The sequence below is a fragment of the Ornithodoros turicata genome, chromosome 10 (assembly GCF_037126465.1).
Source record: "Ornithodoros turicata isolate Travis chromosome 10, ASM3712646v1, whole genome shotgun sequence".
In the NCBI taxonomy this organism is placed as follows: Eukaryota; Metazoa; Arthropoda; class Arachnida; order Ixodida; family Argasidae; genus Ornithodoros; species Ornithodoros turicata.
In genome coordinates, this window is record NC_088210.1 from 11894562 (window position 1) to 11920183 (window position 25622).

The 25622-nt window shown below is 46.5% G+C and overlaps 1 protein-coding gene across 4 annotated transcripts in view; it reads left to right on the forward strand.

Moving 5' to 3' along the window:
* The window catches only part of LOC135370344 (ATP-dependent RNA helicase DHX8-like), a 35178-nt gene extending 9874 nt beyond the window's left edge, over window positions 1–25304 (forward strand). For 3 of the 4 annotated variants that reach the window (XM_064604071.1, XM_064604069.1, XM_064604070.1), the window contains exons 7-15: window positions 3555–3681; window positions 4559–4737; window positions 5104–5244; window positions 8352–8561; window positions 11233–11313; window positions 11385–11513; window positions 16072–16268; window positions 23631–23828; window positions 24718–25304. In XM_064604071.1, coding sequence (XP_064460141.1) covers window positions 3555–3681; window positions 4559–4737; window positions 5104–5244; window positions 8352–8561; window positions 11233–11313; window positions 11385–11513; window positions 16072–16268; window positions 23631–23828; window positions 24718–24850 — 1395 coding nt within the window. In that variant the 3' untranslated portion in view covers window positions 24851–25304. Of the gene's footprint in view, window positions 1–3554; window positions 3682–4558; window positions 4738–5103; window positions 5245–8351; window positions 8562–11232; window positions 11314–11384; window positions 11514–16071; window positions 16269–17296; window positions 18268–23630; window positions 23829–24717 lie in introns of those variants that run through there. The other variant, XM_064604072.1, reaches the window with a different exon arrangement.
* Window positions 25305–25622: the final 318 nt, after the last annotated feature.

Below are 25622 nucleotides of genomic sequence, written 5' to 3' on the forward strand. Positions count from 1 at the left end.
AATTGACAATGATTCTTCATTTTCCATTTTTTGGAGAAGAAAAGGTCTGTCGTAACGCTTTTGCGTCTACATTTTTGACCAACGGCATGGTTCAAAAGGCCCAGCACTGTATTCCGCCTGTGAGTCGCACGACAGTGCTATAAAGCGAGCTTCACCTAAAACAAGCATGCGTTAGGTGAAGTCGACTTGCAGACAGGTGGTGATGGTGGTGCCTTTGCCGGTGTACAATGACGAAATCTGGCTTCGGGAAATAGAAGCTGATGTTATGGGGGAGAGCTGGAAGTCCGTCAGTAAAACATTGACATTTTTTCCAGTCTACTACCGCCTAGCAAAGTTGTCTCTGAAGCGAAATTCTTTTTTTTTCGGACTGCTCGATTGTTCGGACTTTTGCACGGTCCCTGCAGTGTTCGAAAAATTGGGCGGTGACCGTGTCGTTAATCGATCGAGATGCTCCTTGCCGAATTACCTTCAGGTATGTAGATCTCGGGGTTGAAATCGAGCGGCCGCGCCCCTAAACTAAATATATGGACCCCTGAAGCAGAGTAAGAGATATCATTCTCGCATGTTTCGAACACACCACCACCAGCACATTTTTGCCGAGTCAATGTTGCAGCCACAGTGCTCTGAAATGTGGAGAAACAAGAGTGAGAAACAAGAGAAGTGCGGAGAAATCGGGCACTATCATCTTTGTTTCACATGTCACCGGGGAATTTTCGGGTGAAACGAGAGGCACATGAAACGAGCCACTGCTGTGACACTGGGACAAGAAACAAGTACCGTATTTGCACGTATGCAAGACGACGCCGATTGCAAGACGACCCCCATATATTCACTCGTAAAATTCGAAAAAAAAAAAAAAAAAAAAAGAAAGAAGAGAAAAGCAGACAAGAAATCGGTACCCAACTCACTTTATACAGAACTCTCAGCTTTCATCTATTTCAAAGCATGACATATCAGAGTCACCACTGTTCTCCTTGTCCGAATCCTCCCATAGCAGGTCGTCTTCGCTTCCGTCCATCGCGTTGGAGATGCTGCATTTCTTGAATGCCCGCACAACGATGTTCTCGGGGATCGCCCGCCATGCATCCAGAATCCATGTAACCACTTGGCTCAGAGAAGCACGCTTCAAACGCCCGGTTGGAGTGAGCTGATGGTCTCCTTGTTCCATCCAGTCGCTGTAGAGCTTTCGAAGGCGATCCTTGAAAGGTTTGTTGATCGCCACGTCCAGGGGCTGAATTTGCGACGTCATGCCGCCCGGAATGACTACCAAGTCGCTGCCATTTGCTCGAAGCATTTCTTTGCTGTGATCACCTGTGTGACCCTTAAAGGAGTCCACCACAAGCATCGAGCGACGACACAACAGGCTCCCCGGTCGGCGAAACCACACCAACTTCAGCCATTCATCGAACAGTTCGGACGTCATCCACCCCTTCTCGTTGCACCTGATGATGGCACCCGGTGGAAACTGTTCCTTCTTCGGAAGCGTCTTTCTGGCGAAGATGATGTAGGGTGGCAGTTTGTGACCGTCAGCTGTGCAGGACAGCATGACGGTCACCCTTTGCTTCTCACACCCCGAAGTGAGAATCTTCACTTGCTTCGCGCCTGTGTCCTCGACCGTTGTGTTCGACGGCATGTCAAACCATACGGGTGTTTGATCGGCATTGCCGATCTGGCCCAAAGGGTAGGAGTGCTGCTTGCGCAGTCGTATCACGAATCGTTGAAACTCACGGAGTTTCTCCTCAAAGTGTGAAGGCAACCGCTGACAGACTGACGTTCTTCTTCGCAACGAGAATCCCGCTCGCTTCATGAACTTTTGCACCCATGACCTGCTTGCCTTGAATGTCGAGTGCGGTAGGCCTTTTTCGCGTGCGATCTGGCGTGCCTTTGCTTGAATCATCTCCGCAGTGACCGTGACACATCTGCCTCGCAGCACTCTGACGTACTCGGAGACTTCCTTTTCTACGTCGACATGACGCCCGGTCTTTGGCCCACCAAAGGTTTTCCTCGTGCTGGCACAGTCAAAGATTTCCTTCCGTTGGCCAAGCCACCTTCGAACATTCGCCTCGGAAACTCCGAAACGCTCTCCAACTTGAACGTTGTTCTTGGTGGCTTCAGCAGCTTCAATCACCTTTCTCTTGAAAGAGGCGGAGTAGAAGACGCGCTTGGGGGCCATCACGAAACGCACGTGGAAATTCAAAATGTAACTAGCACCGGAGAACACGTGAAACAACCAGCAACTAAGGTAGGAGAAAGCTGGAAGGCTGCCAAGCATCACGTGAGGTCGCCCCTCACTCTCCTCTTCTGTTTGCCGTTTCCCTCTCCCGTTTTTTTTTTGGCGGGAGCGTACGGTTTCGATTGCAAGACGACCCCCATTTTCGCGGCACCATTTTTTGGCAAAAAACTCGTCTTGCAATCGTGCAAATACGGTATCTTTAGATAAACTGATGTTCTGAGGCTGGAACAACATAGAGGGGACAGATACACACAAAGCCTCAAATTGCCTAAGAAATCAACGATGAAAGATGAAAGTCACTGAAAAGGTTAGCCAGCTGTAGGGATCGAACCCACATCTTCTGGATTGCCGGTCCAGGGCTCTACCAATTGAGCTAAGCTAACACGCCTCTCCAGCGACTTTCGGGGTGCGTCATCTGAAGGGACGACAAACCAGCCACCCACTCTCACTCACCCTCCTTTCACTCTTACATTTTTGCTCACTCATACACACATTCATACGACGGAAATTTCACACATTCATACGACGCCGCTTGCGTCGATTTCCGTCGTATGAATGTGTGTATGAGTGAGCAAAAATGTAAGAGTGAAAGGAGGGTGAGTGAGAGTGAGTGGCTGGTTTGTCGTCCCTTCAGATGACGCACCCCGAAAGTCGCTGGAGAGGCGTGTTAGCTTAGCTCAATTGGCAGAGCCCTGGACCGGCAATCCAGAAGATGTGGGTTCGATCCCTACAGCTGGCTAACCTTTTCAGTGACTTTCATCTTTCATCGTAAGAATCTTTATATTTCGGCTCGGAACTGGGGCAGTTAATGACAGCGGTATTCAAACACTTGCCCGAGCTCAACAGAAGCTCGTCTTTGACTCCTGCAGAAGGGGATCGTAAAAGGAGGACAAATAGGTTGTCACAAATAGCTCTCTTTGCTGATATTATGATTCACTTTTCCGAAGGTTTTCCAAGAACGACAAGTTAAGGGACCGCAAGGATTCCGGGTAGAAAATCGGGTTTTACCCGAATTCTGGAAAACTTGTTCGGGAGGAGAACTATCGTGAAAAATCAGGTTTAACTCGAAAACAAAGAACCCTAGATATAAGGTGATATAACACGTCGGAGCAAAAAGTCGCCACACGAAATAGAGACGACATGCTTTTGTTTTCCTTTTTGTGCATTGCATCAAGTCCTTGGCACCTGGGTTAAAGTGTAGAGATCAGCGACTAAGCATCTACACACCATTTTTATATGATCCCAGATCCCCGGAGGGGGGGTGTTGGGGTGGGGTGCTAAGAAACACCATGCACTGATTCAATGCACTTCCATTTATTAGCCGATCATCACGGTACCTGGCAGGGCTTTTCCTGTGGAGATTTTCTACAGCAATAACGATCTCCCGCTGGACTATTTTGAAGCTTCGATCCAAAGGGTGCTTCAGATACACAGAACAGAACCAAAAGGTATGTCTAAGAAGAATGTGGGCATCCTTTGCGCACACCGACATACAGTTATGCGGGGAAAGGGCACAGGTAACAGCCTCTCCTCCCGCTTGATTTCATTTGTTCCATATGCAGTCGAGCAGTCTGCCTGGCTGCACTCAAACTACGATTTAGACAGCGGATTGAGCCACGTTCACAAACAAATTCGAACTCCAAACTAAGCAAAACAAAACTGCAACCCAAGTGCGTGAGGTATTTTCTACTCGTAACTATTTATTCATTCAGTTGTCTTAGTTGTGTGCTCGTCCCTTTTGGCTGCACGTTGGCTGCACGTTGCTCAAGGAAAAGAATGAAAGGGGAGGTCCTGTTGGCCGAAAAAAAAAAAAAGGACATAAATGCATAAAAAACGTAACTAAGAGATCTTGTATGATTTTTAATGGCCACCTACAATTTTGTGCCGCACTGGAACCTCAAACCCGTTCCGAACCGGTTTACAGCCTCTGAACCGGTTAATCGAACTGATATACGTGAACTCCAGAGCTGAACCGGAACCGAGCCATTTATGGTCGAACACAAAACAAAACCGAAAAACATCTTCGGTTTTACGCTCTGCCGACAACATACGACACGGACGATGACGGAGGATGTTAAAGAACATGCTTCCTGTTCCCCCTTTTTTTTCCCGATGAAGAGCGTTCGCTCGAAACGTTGAGTATCGTTTCCCCCCCCCCCCTTTTTTTTGAGTGCACCATTCCTGGTTTTTGCTCCTACATGTAGTGTTCACTACGACTGACGGAGGACACAGAGGTAGGTGGGTAGAATGTTTGTTACAGCCTCGGAACAGGGAGTTAACTCGGAACAGGACAGCTTGCGATCGGGATTTTGTGTCCGTGTCCAGGTGACGTCCTCGTCTTTCTGACCGGGCAAGACGAGATCGAGAATGCGTGCGAAAAAATCGAAGAGGGGTCCCAAAGTAACGTGTCTGCCCTAAAGCTGGTGGTGCTTCCGCTCTACAGTGCCCTGCCGAGCGACATGCAGGCCAAGGTGTTCGAAGAGACAGCAGAGGGCTACAGGAAGGTAAGCTCCTTCACCTCCAGGCCCCGAACACAACGAGAGTTTCAGGCACCGGATTAATGAAAGCATGCCCACCTTCGATATACGGGGTCCGCCAAGATATGAACTTCGTGGTTTATAACGGAAATAAAACAAATTAGAACAATGTCAGAAAGCCAAAGTTGATGTTAGAAGACGTATTGTGCCCCAAAATTTTATGTCGATAATGCCGCTTGGTCTGTTTCTCTCAAGCTCCCTTCAACAAGTGATCGACTTGCATTTCGGGTTTCAGTAAAATTGACTGTATACAAGCGTGTAGCGACAGAATGCTCCAGTGGCGTTCTTAATTACTATTGCAGAAAAATAAGAGGACTATCTTTCCACCTGCAGGTGGTTGTGGCAACCAACGTAGCTGAAACAGCCGTTACCATTGACGGCGTGGTCTACGTTGTGGACTCGGGTGTGGTGAAAGAGAAGACGTACAATCTTCGCACTGGCCTCGAGTCCCTAAACGTCACGCATATTTCTCAGGTAATCATCAAAGAACCTGTAAGATGAATGGGACGTGAGGTTTCTTTGGAACAGTCTTATTCATGATGGGTGATGGACTGTACACTTTACTAAACATCAGGCACTGCACTTTATGCACTTCACAAACGAAAGAGAAACATACTCCAAAGCAGAAACGCATGTGAGTACCACGTCATACGGACCCCTTTCCTGTGCTGCATATGGAGGCAAGTGGTGGCGCTACTCATCGACCCAGTTATTGCTTCCTCAATTTTTACGGTACTTTGTGCTTTGGCTTAACTTAGTATTTTTGTGCAAGCGACGATGTCTCACGAGAGATCCTTCTTCATCATCATTCTACGTGTTTTTATACAAGCTGTTGTTGTCATGGTTGCTGTCGTCTGCTACGGTGGCGCTACTCATCGACCCAGTTATTGCTTCCTCAATTTCTACGGTACTTTGTGCTTTGGCTTACCTTAGTATTTTTGTGCAAGTGACGATGTCTCATGAGAGATCCTTCTTCATCATCATTCTACGTGTTTTTATACAAGCTGTTGTTGTCATGGTTGCTGTTGTCATGGTTGCTGTCGTCTGCTACGATGGCGCTACTCATGAACCCAGTTATTGCTTCCTCAATTTCTACGGTACTTTGTGCTTTGGCTTACCTTAGTATTTTTGTGCAAGCGACGATGTCTCATGAGAGATCCTCCTTCATCATCATTCTACGTGTTTTTATACAAGCTGTTGTTGTCATGGTTGCTGTCGTCTGCTACGGTAGCGGTACGTCCGCTTACCGATCTGCATTTCGGGGTGCAACGTTACGGTAGCGTGCTACACTCTCTGTATTCACTTATCGTACACACCCTGTTATATCTTGCTGTGGGACAGGACGTCATTTTCACAGCCCAAATGAAAACTTGTGAGATAATGTTAATAATATACGTGGACGACAGAAATCGCAAAGAAGAAAGCGTACAGCTGCCAAAAGGGACGAGCACACAACTAAGACAACTGAATGAACAAATAGTTACGAGTAGAAAATACCTCGCGCACTTGGGTTGCAGTTTTGTTTTGCGTAGTTTGGGTTTCGAATTTGTTTGTGAACGTGGCTCAATCCGCTGTGTAAGTCGTAGTTCTGACCTCTCACAATGCACATTACGGCTGAACCGTTTTGCAACCGGTTTGAACCGTTTTTGAGTTCGAGGTAACTTGCTACAAGTAACTCGTTACTGTAACTAAGTTCCTTTTTTTTGGTGACTTGTAACTTAACACTGTATTTTTGCGCTGTGGAAACTTTCAGAGGAACTCATTTCTTTTTCAGGTCACTTTTCCGAACTAACTTATGCTAAGTTCCAAGTTACTTTTAATTCGCTTTTTACTTACGTACAGACTTACGGACAGACTGTAACCGAAACAAATTGGAAGGAGAGGGCTGGGTTCCACGAGTGGCACTTGTTCGGCGCCTAACATTGAAAGAAAAGTAGGACCGAAGGTTCGTTCCCTTCAGGAGCCATTGTAATCCACTCAAGACAGTGGCTTTCGGGCGAGACCTTGTTCACCTCAAGCTTCAACCGGAGTTCAACTCTACCAAATTTGTGGCGCTGTCGAACACTACGACGTCATTTTCTTTCAGACAGGGAGCGGTTTATTGTTGGACATAAACGAAAATGATCTAAGGGTGTTGCACTCTCTCTTCTTATTATTATTATAACTTAAGAGTTGTTAGCCATAATCTAAGGCTTGCACTCCTCCGCAGGCAACTCAACGTGTAACTCAACTGCTCACGCGCGCTGCACCTGTGTAGTGCTATTTTGTGTCCGAAGTAACTTGGAAGTAACTCGTTCTCTTTTGCTAAGTAACTCCGTAACTGCGAGTTACATTTCTGGCTGAAGACTTTCGTTATTAACTTAGTTACATTTTTCACACTGTAACTTAACTCGTAACAAGTTCTTTTTGACGGGTAACTTCTCGATCTGTGCCGTTTTGCGAACCGGTAACCGCCTAAATTTATTTTGGTTCAGTTTCCGTTCGCTTCAATGCGAGAGAAAAAAATATTTCAGTTATGTTCAGTTCCTATTCAGCTAAAAATACAGGTTTTTAGTGGTTTTCGGTTCGGGTTCAGTTTCGGCCGCGATCCCAGGTAAAAACTAGTACCTTTTTGTACAGTAAAACCCGCGGATAGCGATATCGCGTATAACGATATCCCTCATAAAACGATGGTTCATAATTTTACCGTTAAAAGATAAATTGTTTATATGGGGAAACGACCCGCGTATAACGATGGAGACTGCGGTTCCGAGTACTCGTATAACGATGTTGGGCGCTGTCCCTCGCGTAACCTCGCGCCTGATGCGCGTAACTTCGCGGCGATTTTCGCCGCGATAAGATACAGTAGAATGTCGATGATACGAATCTCACGGGGCAGCGGAAAAAATTTTGTATAATCCGAAAATCACATCAAAAGAATTAAACGAAAAAATAAAAATTAAGGCAAGAAAATAGCGACTGTTCGTTTCCCAACACTGTCGCGCGACAGTGTTCTAAAGCGAGCTTGCCCTAAGGCACGCAGGCGTTAGGTGAAGCCGACTTGCGGAATGGAGACGTGTAGTGCTGCCAGAAGTTGCCCTGTTATGTTCCCTGGTTCCCTCCACGAGTTTGTTTTCCCAAGCCAGTGCGATGTCACACAGCTCCGCGTTTTTTTGGCATCTGTTTCTTTCTCTTTTGCTGCCCGACTTTTTCGGGGACGCGCTATTTGCGTTGGCCCTCGTTTGACGAGGAACCCCGAATGACGATGGAATTCGCGATTGCCGTCAATATCGTTATACGCGGGTTTCACTGTACAGTCAAACTCCTTTATGGCGAACACCTTTTTAACGAAAATACCACTACAGCAAATTTTTTTGCGGTCCCGCTGGAGCCCTATAGGTCCAATAATGGACATTCTTTTTAACGAAAATACCTTTACTGCAATTTTTTTTTGCTGTCCCCTGAGTTTCGTTGTAAAGGAGTTTGACTGTACTACCTTTTTGTTCCAACCCCTGCGACAAGCACCTACCCTTGTTATCACTTGCCTTCACAATTAGCCAATCAAAACTCTTTTGCTCCGTGCATTTGGCATTGTCTACTAGATACAAGCGAAACAGCGGTCAGGCAGAGCAGGAAGGACGGGACCAGGCAAGGCGTACAGGATATACTCAAAGGCTGCGTACAACAACATGGCTCCCGTACAGCGTCCAGAAATAATCCGCAACGAGCTCACCTCTACCATCCTTCACCTCAAGGCCCTCGGCGTTCAAGAGGTTACGAAATTCGAGTTCATGGACGCTCCGCCTCCAGAGGTCTGTACAATGGGCGGGGCTTTGCCCAGGATTTCTATCTTGAGAAGGCGCTGAAATTCGGCTACACTTTCGGCTCGTGTCGGCTACACTCTCAAAAATGAACTTCTCCGCACAGCACGCCCCTAGCCGACCATCACCTTGGACGATATCGTTATCGACACTGAATTGTTGAAAACGGGAGGCGTACGCCTTTTTTGTGACACCTGTGCCGGTCATAATTGTCACAGAATTGTAGCAAAAAAGGGCGTACGACCCCCCGTCTTCAACAAATCATGTCAGATAACGGTATCATTCGAGATGATGGTTGGCTAGGAGCATGCTATGCGGTGAAAGAGTGTAGGAACTGCGATGCATGTTCATACCATATTAGAGCCTGAAGTTTTGGGGTTTTACCCGATTCTTCCCCGAACTTGCACCCCGAATTGAAGGTTGCCTCTTCAGGGTGAAACTCGATTTTTAACTGGCAAATTGCCTTCGCAGAGGCGTCTTGTAGCAGACTTGTACGCAACGGGTAATGGGTAATTGCGTCACAAGCAATCAGTTCCTTCTTTGAGTAATTTGTAACATAATTGATTTTTTCTGGTCAAGTAATTTCTTGAGTAATTCAATTACAATTTTCAGTAACCAATTACCAATTAATAGACTACTTTGAGACAAAAGAATCCACATTGTTTGGGAAGACAAAACCAACTGCGTTCTGCAAATCCTAAGACGGCCATCTTATATCAAGAATTTTTTTCTGCAACAATTTCTTACCCGAAGTCAATTGCCGCAGTGTTCCGCACGTGTAGTGTATTTTTGAGTGCACTGTCCTCTCCCTCTTCGTATGGACTATCTTTCCGTAATCCGGCCTGCATACAGTAGTAGGTTGGACCATGAACCTGATAGGTCGTTTGGAACTCTCTTGTCTTCTCTCACTATGTGAGATGCACAGAGAACACAAGATCCTCGACACCGATAACCTATTGCGACTCTTGTACATTTACGAGCTCCTGTCAGTCTTGTGCGGAATACTGTCGATGTCACAACGGTGTCCATGATTTGCAATGACCTGTCGCTGTGGCCTAGCCTAAGTATGTTCAGAGTAGTGGAGAGAAAGGTAAAAAAAACGATCTTGTTCAAATGCCTGCTGTGCATCCCTTCAAGCAATACTTCTGTCAGCTTTGAGCTTTAACTCGTGCAATTTCTCGGTGCCTTGCAGCAGAAGTGCTCGTGGTTATGTACGATGGCGTTCAGACACTTTTTCTCTCAGATATCGAAAGTAATAGACGATTTCAGAAATTGCATGAATGGCCCACCAGAGAGCGCCGTGTTGCGAAAGCCCCGCTGCACCTTGGGATTTAGTTTTCATGTGTCAGAGAGAAGAGCGCAAACGGTTTCGGTTTTCTCTCTCTTTCACCTCCCACACCTTCGAGCAACAGGCAGACGAGCACGAATGTAAACCATTTCCCACAACGCATTGCGCGATGCGCGTGACTTGGGCGACGGAGGGCCCCCGTGCGGAGCACAAGGGCAATATCTGAAATCGCCTATTGGCAAAGTAATGCGTTACTTTTCCAGACGTTACTTCATTACTTTTTCGACGGGTAATTTGTAATGGTAAAAAATTTTCGTACATGGTAACGGTAAGAGTAATCAATTACTTTTTTTAGTAACGTGTACAAGTCTGGTCTGGAGGAATGCACTAACTTGTTTGGCACCAAACGCAGTCACATCACCATTTGTACCGAACCACTTCAGTGTGTTTGAGTAACTGAGCCCGATTTCTCCCCAAATTAGGCGTACTGGAAGTTTTTCCACCCATATTTGCACGAATTTACGGCACTTCGTATTTATTTACCCAGTTTTTACTCCCCAAATTTAGAAAAAAATATTTCCCAAAAACTTCAAGCTCCACTCATATAGAGTAGGCCACCTATATTTCGGACTCAAAACATTTTGAGTTTTTTGGACAAAACTCTTTGCACCGTCAACATTCCATAGAGCCAGTGTATTTTTGCTTTCAATATTTCGAACCGTGTTTCCGACAGACTGCCCGTTTTTTTATTTATTTATTTGTTTTTTGCTCATTCCGCTCTGGGCATGCCTATTTTCTCAGACACATTTTCGTCTTCCAAGAGCCGAAACAGACGCACCACAGTGCGTTTTGGGGAGGAGGGAAGCGTGCCGACCCTTACGGCCGTTACAACGCTCGTGGAAGTGTATCACGACAGGGCTACGCTAGCAGAACTTATCCGCAACGTGTTATCCCGTGTCTGCGCGGCGAAGCAAGCTCATGTCGGCAGTTATTTCAGACTCAAACTGTGTGGCTCCTTCAAGTCCGAAAAATTGGTCGACGTCTGTAGTCTGCTTTTTTTTTTTTTAATTTCTCACGTAACACGGAAAACGTCTGTCTTTCTTTTTTTTTGTTTTTTGTGGGGGGGTGGTAGTGTTAGGTACGTGTGTAGCGGATGTTGGCAAGATCCCTGCAGCTGGTTTCGCACTGTTGTGGTACGTTGGCGAAGTCTAGTATTGTTACGGCTTCGCTATACACGGTGTTGTTTTTTTCCCATTTCACGCAGATTTTTTAAATAAAGAAACCATTAGAGCTGCTCAGATTTAATTTCGTAAGATGCCACTTCCTGTCTAACTTTCTGTTGTCCCCTATATTTCTTTTTTTCACTGGGTATAGGCCCTGGTCAGAGGAATCAAAAGCCTTCAGCTCCTTCAAGCGGTCAGTGAAGAGGAGATTCTGACTGAACTGGGAAGGCAGGTAAGATTGTTCTTCTTGTCCAAAGTCCCTTTCTGTCAACACTGTTGCTCAGTTTGTATATGCCACGCTAGATGGCTCAGTACCCAGTGAGCCCACCACAGGCCAGGATGCTCATTATGTCGCTGGAGCTTGGCTGCAGCGAGGAGATCCTTACCATATCCGCCATGCTGTCCTCCCAACACATATGGCGTCGTCCAAAGGTAAGACTTTTCTCCCCAGAGGTTGTGGTTGTCTAAACCAGTCCGGGGGTGAATACAGACAGACATTTAGCTCCACAAAACTTCTCCACTTCACACTCCGTAAAAGCTCCCCAAAATTTAGATCGTGCTCCCCAAATTTAGTCGTAGTTCTTTTGTGTCCCAACACAAGGCCTCCTGTATCTCTGTGCTTGTCACGTCACCTGGCTCCCCATAGAGCTGTTGCAGCAAAGTTTGCACAGCGCCATTTCAGGCCCAAGTGGTCACGGATCCAAACAGTAGGGAGTTTCATCAGTGGATCCGGCGCAGTGTTTCTAGCGGTACGCGTCAAGGGGAGCTACAAAACCTGTAGGAAAATGTGCAGAAAAAGCGGTGCGTCTTGCCAAGTGCGATTAGAGCTCGAGACCATGTATTTGAAAGTGCCACGTCGTCTGCTAAACTACCGCGCGTTACATATTTTGGGGTGCTGACGTCGCTGCTTACTCGCGCCACCTGGCCGCGAAACGGGTCACGCGTGGTCACACACCTGCCTTCACAGGTCGCAGAAACAGGTCTATTCTTCGCGTACGTCTGCGTTAGTATGGGGGGCCTCCGTCAGGTGGCGCCATGGAGGTAAGAAACTAAGGAGAGGGCTATAAGATCGGAGGGCCGTGGGACCCCTCTAGCGGTCGCTCCTGGCAATACCACGCCCATCTAGTTGCCCAGTCACGTGATCCCCACATGTTTCGGCGTTATGGCGGTCTGCGCGGAGACTTGGAAGTTTAGCAAACCTCATCTTCAGGAAACCTCTTACCTTCAAGAAGTCCATTCGCACAATACTTTGAAGGTTATGAGGTGTTTCAACATTCGCCGCGTGATAAATCACATCAAAAGTTGAGCAAAACAGAAGAGAAGCCAGGCAATGTCACGATTACGTACGTACGTCTTCTAGCGATTTAGTGATCCATTGCTTCCACACTGAGATGATCTATCTTGTGTTTCAACGGGTGTGATAACTTCTAACTCCAAAGATGTTATGAAAGCGAAAACAAGTTATTCGGCCGCAGCTCGTGTCTGTATTCAGGTAAGGTACGCCGCGGACATGGAGGACGCCATGTTTTATGACGTCTTGCCGTGACGTTTATGAGTCACGTGTGTGGGCAACTAACCACAATGCCATGCGCGGGTCACAGCACGCTCGCTTGCATTGGGAGAGGCGCTTAGGGCATCTCCTTAGTTTCTTACCTCCATGGGTGGCGCCAAATCCCTAGGATACGCGCCATGTGACTCGCACGCAGCAGCTGTAGCTGCAGCAGCCGTCTACAGGCAGCATTTAGCCTCGCGTTGCGAGAAGAAGCACTTCAGTTCGAAAAATTTACGAAACATTGAAAACAGTTTCGCAAAACGTCGGACCAATTGCAGACGACAGTTCTCGCGACGCTCGGGAACTAGCGCCACTGCTGCAAAAAAGGGCTGCGGGAGAGGAGGAGCGACCATCTTGCCAGGCATTGCAGAAATATAGGAGGCATTGCCCAACATTTGGTGACCTGGACAATTGCCAACACACCCATTTGGCTGTCGCCAATGCGCAGTGCCTCTGAGGGACCACGATGGGCGCCCGGCAGCTCTGTCTCGTGCTGTGGCTGTGATGGCGTCTCAGTCAAGCTTCTACCTTTCTTCGATTGCAACTCTGCAATATGGTTTATTCAGGTCGAGGCGAGGTCATTCTTATGTCTGCATCGACACGGGGAACACTATGACAGCTTCGTATTTTTCGACTCATTACCGCCGTGCTCTTGCTCCGGTACTTGAAGCCAGTGTCGCCACGTCCTTCTTCAACCAGCCACCACGTGCGTGGACTGCCTGACAGTGCTGTCCTCCATGTTTTAGGCGACAAACAAACTTTTTCTGCTGCCAATGAACATGTCTCTCTGCGAAGTCGCTAATCAGCACAACCAGAAGCGTAAAAATCGCATCTAGAACAACTACAGTCCTGAAGACAGGTACGGAACTGAAAGTGCAGTAAGAGAGCATAATGAACCACATACATAAGAGGAATCAGCGTCCAGGGCCTTATTTCTTTCTCGTATTTTTCTGTCATTGCTTCGAATATTTCGCAAGACTTCGAATTCGCGAAAAAAAAAAAGGCATTTGCGAATTTCGCGAAAAATAGGTCCTCGTGAAAATTACTACTTATGACTACTTACAATGACTTCTCGAACAATTTTATCACGGCTTTTGGCTAACTCAGAAGACGCACATTGCAATCTCTCTGCAGTGCACCCCAAGATGACCTGATATGGCCCCTTCCCTCGCTTTAACTGAATGCGAAAAAGGTGATCTAAAAGTGGAATTAGTTTTTTTGTTAGTACGAATTTTCAGGTCCCTGCGGGGATTGCGCAAAAGTTTGAATAATCGAGCAGTCCGAAAAAATGAATTTCGCTTCAAAAAATCAGCTTTATGAAGTACTAGTAGGCTAGAGAAAGTAGTCGGAAAAAGACGATGCTTTCTTATTGGGCTGTCTTCCATCTCCGCCGAAAAACTAAAAACATTGGCTTCTACTTCCATCCAGATCTATACATTCCACAGCTGCTGCTTCCCGAAGCGACATTGTATTAAGGCAAAAGCATCGCCAAAAGGCAAAAGGCAAAAAGTCGCCTTCGTTAGTTCCTACTTTGAGCGACGTGCGATGAGCCACCATCCCGCAAGTCTGCTTCACCTAACGCCTGTGTGCTTCAGGTGAAGCCCGCTTTACTTCGCCGGTGGACATCACGTGCTCGGCCTAGCGAAGTGCCACGACGGGACTCCCTCACTCCAGTATTGGAAAATGAACAGTCGCAGCCTATTTTCTCGCCTCAATTTTTATGTTTGGCTTCCTTGGCCCTCGTATTGCGTCGTGCGCACGTGGTGAGCTCGCGACCTCTCGGGACGCTCGCAAGCTCGACAGACCCTGTCCAAAAAAATCGAACGACGGAGCCCGTACGGCCTCCGAAATTTGGACGTCATTATACATTAGCTCTATGATGCCCGTTGCAGTTCCGCGAACGCGTCCAAAAAATCGAGCGCGTCCGAAAAATTGGTCGGCCACTGTACTTGGGGTGTCCGTTTTCCTCCTCCCTCTGCTTCCTTCGTGCCCTCGTGCTGACGGGCTCTTCATGGGGGTTGCCCGTTGGCTCTAGAGCCTAAAGTTTTAGGGTTTTACCCGATTCTTCCCCGAATTTGCACCCCGAATTGAAGGTTGCCTCTTTAGGGTGAAACCCGATTTTTACCTGGCAAATTGCCCTCACTGGGATGTCTGCAGGAATGTACTAATTTACTTGTTTGGCAGAAAAATTCGGTTACATCACCGTTTGTACCAAGCCACTACAGTTAGTTTGAGCAACTGAGCCCGATTTCACCCCGAATTTAGCATACTGGAAGTTTTTTCACCCGAATTCACATGAATTTAGTGCACATGTTTAAGCCCGATTTCACCCCGAATTTAGCATACTGGAAGTTTTTTCACCTGAATTCACATGAATTTAGTGCACATGTTTAAGCCCGATTTCACCCCGAATTTAGCACACTGGAAGTTTTTTCACCCGAATTCGCATGAATTTAGTGCACATGATTATTTACCCGATTTTTACCCCCCGAATTTAGAAAAAAATATTTCCCGAAATCTTCTGGCTCTAGTTATGACATGGTCGCTATAGTCTAGTAGGGCGTGATAGAGTGGACCTCACGGCATAGATCTTGGCCCTCGTGCAAAGGTGAACGCAGGCATGAAAGCGAGGCCCCTGTGATGCTTCGAAAGCGTCACGCACCCTGCATGCTAGCACATTCGTGAGATACCGTCGTAGTCTCTGTTGCCACGGTAGCTCTTTGTACCCCAGAGTAGCAGGCACAGCGTGGTTTTTTGTTAAAGAAAGTGGCGACTAAGAATGCCTGTTAAGGCCAGTTCCCACATAGAGCGCTAGAAAATAGCCCTCAAAACCTCGCGCTGTTTTTCCGCCTGCCGTTCACACATACAACCGAGCACATAGTGCTAGCGTGCTGGGGTCACGTGATATCTCATTGCGACGTGATGGACCGGTACTACCTGATTGCTTACTGTCGGCGTCGGATATCCGCAGCATGATGGGGGATGACATTTCGATGCTGTGATCGCGATACCAAACACCCATGCATTGGCAGATGAAACTCCTGGCCATTTCCACGTCGTCGTCGTCGTGTTCCCGTCTTGCTGCTTCGAGCGATAGGAATCAAACCAAACCTCAGCTTCCGCGACGTCACGGATGAAAGAAGCTCACGATTGGCCAACGCAGACTCACCGCTCAATACATAGCGCTAGAAAAGTTGACCGGAGCTCTACTTCGACGAGAGCGGTTTTATAGAGGTTCGTAGCAATGCGAGAAGGAAAATATAGCGCAATTTTCTAGCGCTATGTAGCGAGGCGCCGTATGTGGGAACTGGCCTTTATGATGACATGGTCAAAATAATCTAGTAGGTCGTGTGAGTTACGTTCGGGGGACGACTTAGAATCGAACAAAATAGCGCGTGAAAACAGAGTAGCGATACTTCTCGACTGCACTGTTTCCAGGGCAGACACAGCCAAGCAGATCAGAAGCACGGACAGTTCCACGTTCCTGGCAGCGACCACCTGACTCTGCTCAAGGTGTACAACGCGTGGGTGGACAACAAAATGAGCGAGGACTGGTGCTATGAGAACTACATCCAGCACCGGCGCTTGCGGGAGGCACACTCTGTGAGGCGCCAGCTGTATTCAGTGTTGGCAAAGTACGGTTTCTTGGTTGCTTACGGAAGCTAGTGGGGTACAAAAGTGCAACTGTGCAATGGAATGAAAAATAAGGGCCTTTGGTAGCCATATTAAAGGGACTATGAAATTTCCCGAACCCCCATACTTTTTTTCGATGGAAACTGTTCTTCCCGCAGAGAAACTAATATGCCACAAATTTTTCCGGACGAAATCGCTCCACTCTGCGAGGAGCGCGCGCTGGAAATGTCTCTTCCGCGTTCCTCCTCTCCCGCGCATATTTCCCTGCCGATGGTGTAACTGTACGGACCGCTCTTCGGTTCCCCGTTACGTCACCGGTGTTGCACAATGGCAAGTAATGCCGCGAGCTCGCGCTGTGGCTGCCGCCACTGCCGAAATCTGCCGATCGCGCGAAAGCTGCTGTCATGGAGATTTCCACTCCCGATGAACGCATACGCGGGATCCTACGGCGCATGCTCCTGGCGGGATTCCTCGGCTCGGCAACACGTCACGATGACGTGTTGCTGAGCCGGCCGTGGTCGCGTCAAGTTACCCGTTGTGTCTCCGCTCGGCAGCTCGTCACGGCGCGGCGCCAGCTGTCCTCCCTTCGCCGCTCCGTTTAAATTCGCTCCCGAGAAATCCGCTCGCGCGACGAAAGTAAAATTTCGGTTCTAGACTCAGAAAAATGTCTTCTTTCGAACGAAACGAAGAAAAAAATCGTTTCATAGTCCCTTTAAGACATGTTATGCGGAGACCCCTTTTGGGTTATGTGAAAGGCGTTGACGTGTCCACGGGGATATATGTTGATGTCCTCAATCAGCATGCTCAGAGAGCAAGTGTATGTATATTTCTAGCAACAGCATTGAGCAGTCAAAATTCGTGTTACATTATTAAGAGCTCCGGTTTTCTGCCGCGGCAAATTCAAAATTATGCGGCACCGACTTGTGAGTTTCGCGATTTTCCTTCAGCAAGCAGTCAGCAGCTGCTTTAAATGGGTAACACTTTATTTTCTTGGATAATGTGGGATCAAAAATATTTGATAAAATTACAGATTGAAAGCACCGTTGTGGCGCAGCATTACGTGCATGATATCTTGCGTTCTTCTCTGACAAAGACAAAGGTATGTCACCGGCAATCATTTTCTATCTGCTGGGATAGCTTTCAGCATTTACGGTGCTTATAGGAACTTTATAGGAAGGGGCTTACGGAGCTTATAGGATGTTTATAGGAAATTGCACTAAACTGCACACGAGAGGGACCCCACCCGTTCCTTATGCGAAGTATGTACGATAAACTTGGCCTAATATTACCTTAAGTTAAACCAGAATCTGTCTGAGCTAGTACTGAAGCATGGGCAGTTTCGTAAATCCCGGCTCCACTTCATGTGGGGAAACTTCAGGTGAAGCCCACTTTATGGAGGTGTCGTTCAAATTGGGTGAATCGTCCGATATTCGGAAATCTGAATATTGGGTATATTGGGAATTAGGAATATTGGGTTTGCGAATGAAATACTTCGAGTAATTGATATTTGATTAGAATTCGAGAACCGAACGCCCTTAAAAATAAGGGATTTCGTGAAATTCCGTGCCAAACGAAGGATTCCGCGATGAATTCTGAATTCCGCGATATTTCGCGGAATCGTGGAATTCACCCGGGGCCTTGCACATTTTGTAGTTGTGTACCGGATACTAAACTAATCCCCATCAAGGATTGTGACAGAGCGATCAAAAAGAAAATAGAGTGTATAAGCAGTGCCTTGTGTCTTTTGGGTAAAACATGTTTTTACCCCGATTTGCTTCGGGTAAAACCCGAAAACCCCCGGAGACTAACTTGGCAAAGTGCAAATTCAGCCACCAGTATGGGCACTAGAGAACGCTAAGCGCCGTACACTGAGCATGACTGTTTCACATCTTACGTTCATCAAAAACTATGGAAAGCTCTTTCTCACATTTCTTTATTTTGTTCGGTTCGGTTTTCCAATGTGGCACTCGAAAATCTTCTTTTCCATCCGACATCATCTGATTTTACCCAGTTTTATGGCTCATAAACAAAATACAAAAACCGACACTGAAGATTTTTGTATAAGTTTAATTTGTACAAGCTTTCGCGTGGAGGTCCACGTTGAAGCGTGGACCTCCACGCGAAAGCTTGTACAAATTAAACTTAAACAAAAATCTTCAGTGTCGGTTTTTGTATTTTGTTTATGTGATCTACAGGACTTGACTCCCCTCTTCGTATACGCTTCATTTTTATGGCTCCTGAAATAAAACCCGATTTTTTTTACCCTGATTTTCAAGATCATAAGGCCCCAAAACACCAAGCCCTATGTATAAGACAGCGTTGGGGTAAGTAGCTTGTTATCGTAACTAAGTTGCTCTTTTTGGAAAGTTTTAACTGAACTCTTACTACTTTGGTGTTCCAGTAACTTCTTAAGGAACATGCACCTGTGCTAGGTAACTTAAAACTTTGGACTAGTTTCAGCGTCCTTTTGGTCAGTTGTGATGCGTGAATTAGTAATTAATGTCACAAACTTTTCGCGAACCTACAGTTCACAGTCGAATCCGCTAGTTCGTGAGATTCGACAATCTTTCGAGCTTCTGAACAAGTTCGCCAAGATTCACAAAAGGTTGGTAGATGGGACGAATACAGAATTTTCGGAATCCGAAGCTAAAGGTAGGTTCAGCGAATCCACGAAATAAAAATCTCGAATGTTACGACTCTCGAATCTTATCATAAAAAAAAAAAAAAGTTGAAAAAGCGTGGGGAAAAGCACATCTACCGTAAGGTAGAGTCGCCGTGCGATTTTTAGGACTCGTCGGGGATCGCGCAAGAGTCCGAATAATCGATCACTCCGAAGAAAACGACTTTCTCTTCAAAATAATCTGTACTAAGCACGACTAAGCTGGAAAAATTTGTCGATGCTATCCCTAACGTGCTTGCAGCTCTGCCTGATCACATCAGCTTCTATTTCCCGAAGCGACATTTCGTCACTGTGCACTGACAGAAGCACCCGCGGTCACCGAGTCCGCAAGTCGGCTTCACCTAACGCAGGCGTGCTTTAGGTGAAGCTCGCTTTACAGCGCCGTCGCGCGGGCGGACAGCACTGTAAAGCAAAATGTACGCGTTTCCTCGTCAGAGTCAGATCCCTCGTTGTTGCGCAGTGAATGCTACAAACTCAGTGTGGGCCGTGTGTTTGTTGTTTCAGGTTGTCGTCGTATTGGAGAGTAGCGTAATATCTAATGCCGGAAGGCACTGCGTAATTAAGATGTCGCACTTGACGCAGTTCCGCAGGATGTGCGTGCAGACGGTGTCAGTGCGTCAAACTTTAAATTCAGGTGCCTGCACTGCGCTCCATTGAAGAGGTTTATGAAATCGGCAACCCCAACCCAGAGGAAGCACCTAAAGGTGTCGGTCTAAAGCCTCCAGCTTTCTCCTGTGGAAAGCTAACTTTTGGTCTGCTAACTGAGTTCTGGAAAGGTGGTGGAAAGCTAACTTTTCCGCAAAGCGGGGACAGGCGGCTAAGGGAAAACAAGAAAAAAAAGTGCAGCATTCTCCCAATATAGCATACTGGACTCATTCTGCGTGCTTTCCCAGCCTTTCTTAACCTTTCACTGTGCAAGGAAAGCTAGATTCAATTCGGTTAGTCTCTCCCAAGGCGTTGCTGTATAGTCACATTTCCGTGCAGCATATTCAGCCATTCATTTCGGCACATTCGGTGGTTAAGCGCCAGCGTCGCCAGTGGTGTCTGAGACCGCCGTCGCGTCTGATCAGGTTTATCCCGCGAAAATGTCGTGGATTCAGAGCCGTCGCGAGGCGAGTTTGCGCCAGGAGCAAGGCAAATCTGAAGCGCCCCCCCCCCCGCCCCTCCGTCACTGCCGCCAGAAGCCTTGCAACCACACACGCACGCACGCACGCACGCACGCACGCACGCACGCACGCACGCACGCACGCACGCACGCACGCAAAAAAGAAAGAAAGAAATGCCCATTTACAATGCCGAGACCGTAAATCCGGGTCCTCTTCATTCCTACTTTATACTGTCCAACCAACCTTGCCAGGGCATGCCGTTCGACGCCTTCTCTGGCGAGGGCGCCCGGGGTGGCTGCCCCTCTCGCATCCCCCTTGCTACGGTTCTGCGCGGATTGATTGAAATCCGTACATAAAATCTGTACGATATCAAATATTCTGGAAAAGCAGACCATTCTAAGAGAAACAGCAAGTTCTGCAACACGTGGTCGTTTCCGTGAAATTTTGCAGAATCTTGCGTTTCACGGAAAGGCGCTAGGCATGGCTCCTTTTGTAATAAAGATTGGCATAATGTTGGCGTACCAAAGTTATTATAAAACCTGTATGATGTCAACCTGTCATACCACAGTAAAACTCGCGGATAACGATATCGCGTATAACGATATCCCTCGTAAAACGATGGCTCATGATTTTACCGTCAAAATATACGTTGTTTCTATGAGGAAACGACCCGCGTATAGCGATGCAGACCGCGATGCCGAGTACTCATATAACGATGTTGGGCGCTGTCCCGTGCGCCAAACCTCGCTGCGAAAATCGCCGCGATAAGATACAGTAGAATGTCGATGATACGAATCTCACGGGGTAACGGGGAAAAATTCGTATCATCCGAAATTCACATCAAAAGAATTAAACCAAAATAAAAATTGAGGCAAGAAAATAGACAGCGACTGTTCATTTTCCAATACTGTCAGTGAAAAAGAGGTAGGTGGTAACACCCTTGTATCTCCGTATTTGGCCAATGCTGCTCAAATTCGCGAAATGATTGAAAAGAGCTAGCACGTGCTTTCCACACGCAAGTCGCGCGAGAGTGTTCTAAAGTGAGCTTCTCCTAAAGCACGCTGGCATTACGTGAAGCCGACTTGCGGGATGGTGACGTGTAGTGTTGCCAGAAGTTGTCCTGCTATGTTCCCTGGTTCCGTCCACGAGTTCTGATCGCTGTTTTCCCGAGTCAGTGCGATGTCGCACACCTTCGCGTTTTTTGCTTTTTTTTTATAGCACCTGTTTGCTGCACGCGGTGTTGCGCGCGACTTTTCGGGGACGCGCTATTTACATCAGGGATCGGAACCGGTATTTTTTTCGGTCCGGTTCGGGTTCGGGTTCAGGCATATTGGTTCGGTTCGGGTTTAGCTCCGCTGAACCGAAATTATCAGCTTGAACCGGTTCAGGTATATCGGTTCAGTTCGGGTTCGGCTCAGGGGGAACCCCCACCCCCGCACATACACAGACAAAAAAAAATCTGTCAGCGGTCGGGGCATTTACAGGGATTGGAACAGTTACTTTTTTCGGCCTCGGTTTAACCGGTCCACGGGCAGTAATTTTGCTACATGCAAGCAAGCTTACGCTCACCGTACACGATTGTAAGAGAAAAGTGTGAGATAACCGTTTCAGGTGAGAAAAAAAAAAGGTCGGTCAGTAGCACAATTAATTCACCTCTGAACCGATTTCCGAACCGGTAACCGTATCAATTTTTTTCGGTTCAGTTCCGGTTCGGCTCAGGACAAGCAAAAAAATTGTTCGGGTTCGGTTCGGGTTCGTCAGAAAATAACGTTTTTTTCCGGTTTTCGGTTCGGGTTCAGTTCCGGTTCCGATCCCTGATTTACATCAGCCCTCGTTTAACGATGTACCCCATAAAACGATGGACGGATGGAACCCCGTAAAATGTAAAACGCGATTACCATCAATATCGTTATACGCGGGTTTCACTCTATCAGGTTCGCATGCGTGGCATAGTGAAGGCATCGAAAAGTGCAGCTCGAGAAACTTTCATATATAGTGCGTACAGTGGGCAGCTAATACAGAAGGGTGACGCTTTCCTAGAAACAGCGCGAAATCAGTAATCACAGTCACTACAAGGCGCTGCTCCACTTTTGCAACCTCGTAAATACATGCACATAAACTATCACTTTTGGTCACACAGAGTCGCCCACTTTTCCTTGTTGTAAGACATCGACAGAAGCCATCATCCCCATTTGAACTCGAACAAGGAATGGAGCCGCGTTTTGGTGGCCTCATCTCCAGTGTATACCTTTCGAAGCAAATTTTTTTTTTGGCAGCGAAGTAAAAGCTTTAACACCGGGTCACTTCCTGTGAAATTATAAATGACATTAAAAAAAAAAAAAATCCTTCTCGAGAAATGGTCGCACCCAAAATCCTCGTTTTTCCGAAAGACACCCAAGTTCTTGCTTGTTTCAGCGGACACCTGCAGAAAATACGCGCACGAGAGATATGCCAAATTAAAGAGCATTAAAATTTGAGTAAATTGATGCCAAGTACAAGAAAGAGCGACAGGTACAACCAGAGCAATGGCTCGTTGAAGTTGGAACAAGATTGCCAGAGCATGTTCGACATTTTTATATCACCTGCGCACTAAAATTTACGCTTGGCCTGGGTGCATACTAGAGCATAAAAAAATTCCACAGGAATATCATCTAAAAGCCGGGAGACATGTGCGTGCAAAAATGTCAAAACTGAAACACTTGATTTCAGGTGCGGATTTTTTCTCAATTTTTTTTCCACAAAAATCTATTTGGTAGAAATCCTTCGTCCTGCTGTTGTTTATGATCATATACGATGAGCTTCTAAATAAAAAAAGAAGTAATGAAAATCTAGGAGGTAGGTGGGACCCACCTGCCTGATCAGACGTGAAATCGGCCAAATGACAAGTGGCTAGAAATAATGCCACGAGAAAACTTATTAAGACTAGTCGTCATTTGGACGAGTCATTGAATTAAAGGTCACCAGTCTTTTGGAAATTAGTCCAGACAAACTCGCAGAAGGAAGGTGTCAAAAATCCTCGTACGACCTCCAGCATTGTGCAGTGAGCACAGGTAAAGGTGTTTTTATTTTGGTAGAGTAATTTTTATCACCTCTGTGACTCTTAATGGCTAAGAAATAACTGATGTTCTGAGACTGGAACAACATAGAAAGGACAAACACATACAAAGCCTGTCCTGTTTGTCCTTTTGTTTGTCCTTTGTCCCTCCCTCCCAACTGTTTGTCCTTTTATATGTTGTTCCAGCCTCAGAACATCCCCCAGTTATCTCTTAGTTCATCAGTTGCCGCTAGCGTCGATCCCGTCGCATGAATGTGTGTCTGTGAGTGAGCAAAAATGTAAGAGTGAAAGGAGGGATGAGTGAGAGAGAGAGTGGCTGGTTTGTCCCTTCAGGTGACGCACCCTTGGAAGTCGCTGAGAAGGTGTGTCGGCTTAGCTCACTTGGTAAGAGCCCTGGACCGGGAATCCAGAGGATGTGGGTTCAAGTCCTACAGAGCTGGCTAACCTTTTCAGTGACTTTCATTTTCCATCTTTCATCTTAATGGCTACATTGATGGTCTCCTAATGGTGAGCACACTTGCAGGCGAAATTTAAACATTGTCTCCTGCAGCGAAGATACAGACAAGGTTCTGCAGGCACTCTGTTACGGCTTCTGCCAAAACATTGCAGCAAGGAACCCAATGGGCATGTTTCGCCGTCTTCCGAGTCACAGGACAGTTGTTGACGTTCATGATGTTTACATCCATCCTTCGAGTGTCGTTTTTCACCTGAAGCCAGATTGGTAAGAGGTTTCCCCACTCATTTTAATCTATGGGTCACTCGGTTAACCCAGGTGCGCTACCCAAGTTTATACATTGCTCAACCAATTCAATCCAAATGCTTAATTAAATTTAATCTGTGTGCCCATAGCTGTATTATGCAGTTTGTCGTGACGGAAATCTCGACGCAAGTGTCAGTATTCCAGTCACTACCCGTCTTTTTGTGACTGCTGCTGATTTAAATGTTGCTATAGGGGTTGCTTTTATAGGGGTTGTATTTAATGTTGCATGGTTATCCAGGGTTTTTGTGACCTCTCTGGCTGTGTTTCTGTGATTTGCATCTTAACTTGACTTTCTGAGGCTACCCCTGGTTCAAACAGTGTCGTGTGTTTTGTGACTACTACTTGTCATTAGGGCATCTCATGACATCTTTTAATGGTGCAACTCGGAACTCAGTTTTCTGTGGCAGGACTGGAGTATGTTGACATTGAAATGTCATGCAAAATTTAGGAAAATAGGAAACTTTTTTTTTGCGTAGTGAGCAGTTAAAGGTTATTGGCATGGCTTAGTGGGACAGATGGCAAGCAGACAATAAAGGCAGTCGGCTGTGAGAAATAAGAGAATGCCCTTCTTCATTCCATATTTGGATATATGTAGCATACTTTGGATACAGCAGTCTTTTTTTTTTCTGGGTTATAAGGTTTGTTTTATCATGCTTTATCTGCATTACTGATAGTGTGGACATAATGTAGCTTTCGAAGAAGGGTTCATGCTGTTCAAGGTCAGCGTAGATGAAGACAATGCACTTTTGCGAGCAGGTGCTGCTGCTGCCAATAGTAGAGTCAAGTAAATGTCTACGGTCTATGAGACTTGGGCTGTCCCATGTTCTAAAACAGTTCTTCTCATTTTCAGGGTTGTTTACGACACGCTGCTGAAGACAGGAAAGCCCTACATAAGATGCGTCAGCGAGGTGAACTCGTCCTGGGTTCCCAAAAATATAGTTGAGCTTAAAGAGAGCAATTTTGCAACTCCGTTTTGGTTATGAAGAAATTGAAAAGGACAGTCAGCGTCGCGAATATGTTTCACACATTGGTGAAATGTTGTATTTTTGTAAAAGTATTACAATGTAATGCAAGGCGGAGTATGGCATATTTTCACGTCTGAAACCATTTTACATTTACAGCTGGCAGAACAGTGGGGTACCTCGATAACAGCTAGATTTCAAAAAGGCTCGCTGGCTTATCACGGCACTGCTTCCACTCTTTACAGTGTCACATTGTCATTGTTCATTAGTGGGTTCCTAACATGCACATGCTATAATCTGATCTATTTGTTTGACTGCACAAATGTTTGCAGTGTTCTACATGTTTAGACAACATCGTTAAAAGTAGTCTGCTGTGATAATTATATATATATATATCTGGTTGAAGGCAGTGGTGACTGCCAAAAACATCGAGTACCACTTCACTCGTGTTAATAAAGCTCCCTTTTACATTTAAGCTCTCCCTATTTAATTAGGCTCTTCATCTCCTCCTCATTTTTTATTTTTCACGTTTGCATTTTGCCTTGACTGTGGCCACCATTGGAGACAGTAACACTTTCCTAGCGAAGTGGATCGAGGTCCTTTTCCGGATGTTGCTTGGATACCTTGGAGCCATTTCCTCCTGACATCACATGATCGGAGAGGCTCTGGGTGACAAACGGGACAACGTGAACGTCTAGAATGGTGAACTATAGTGCCGAGTCATGTGAACAGAGAAAGAAGCGGGCTGGATGAGTTCTGGTCATTGCACAGAAGATTTAGTAACAGAACACAC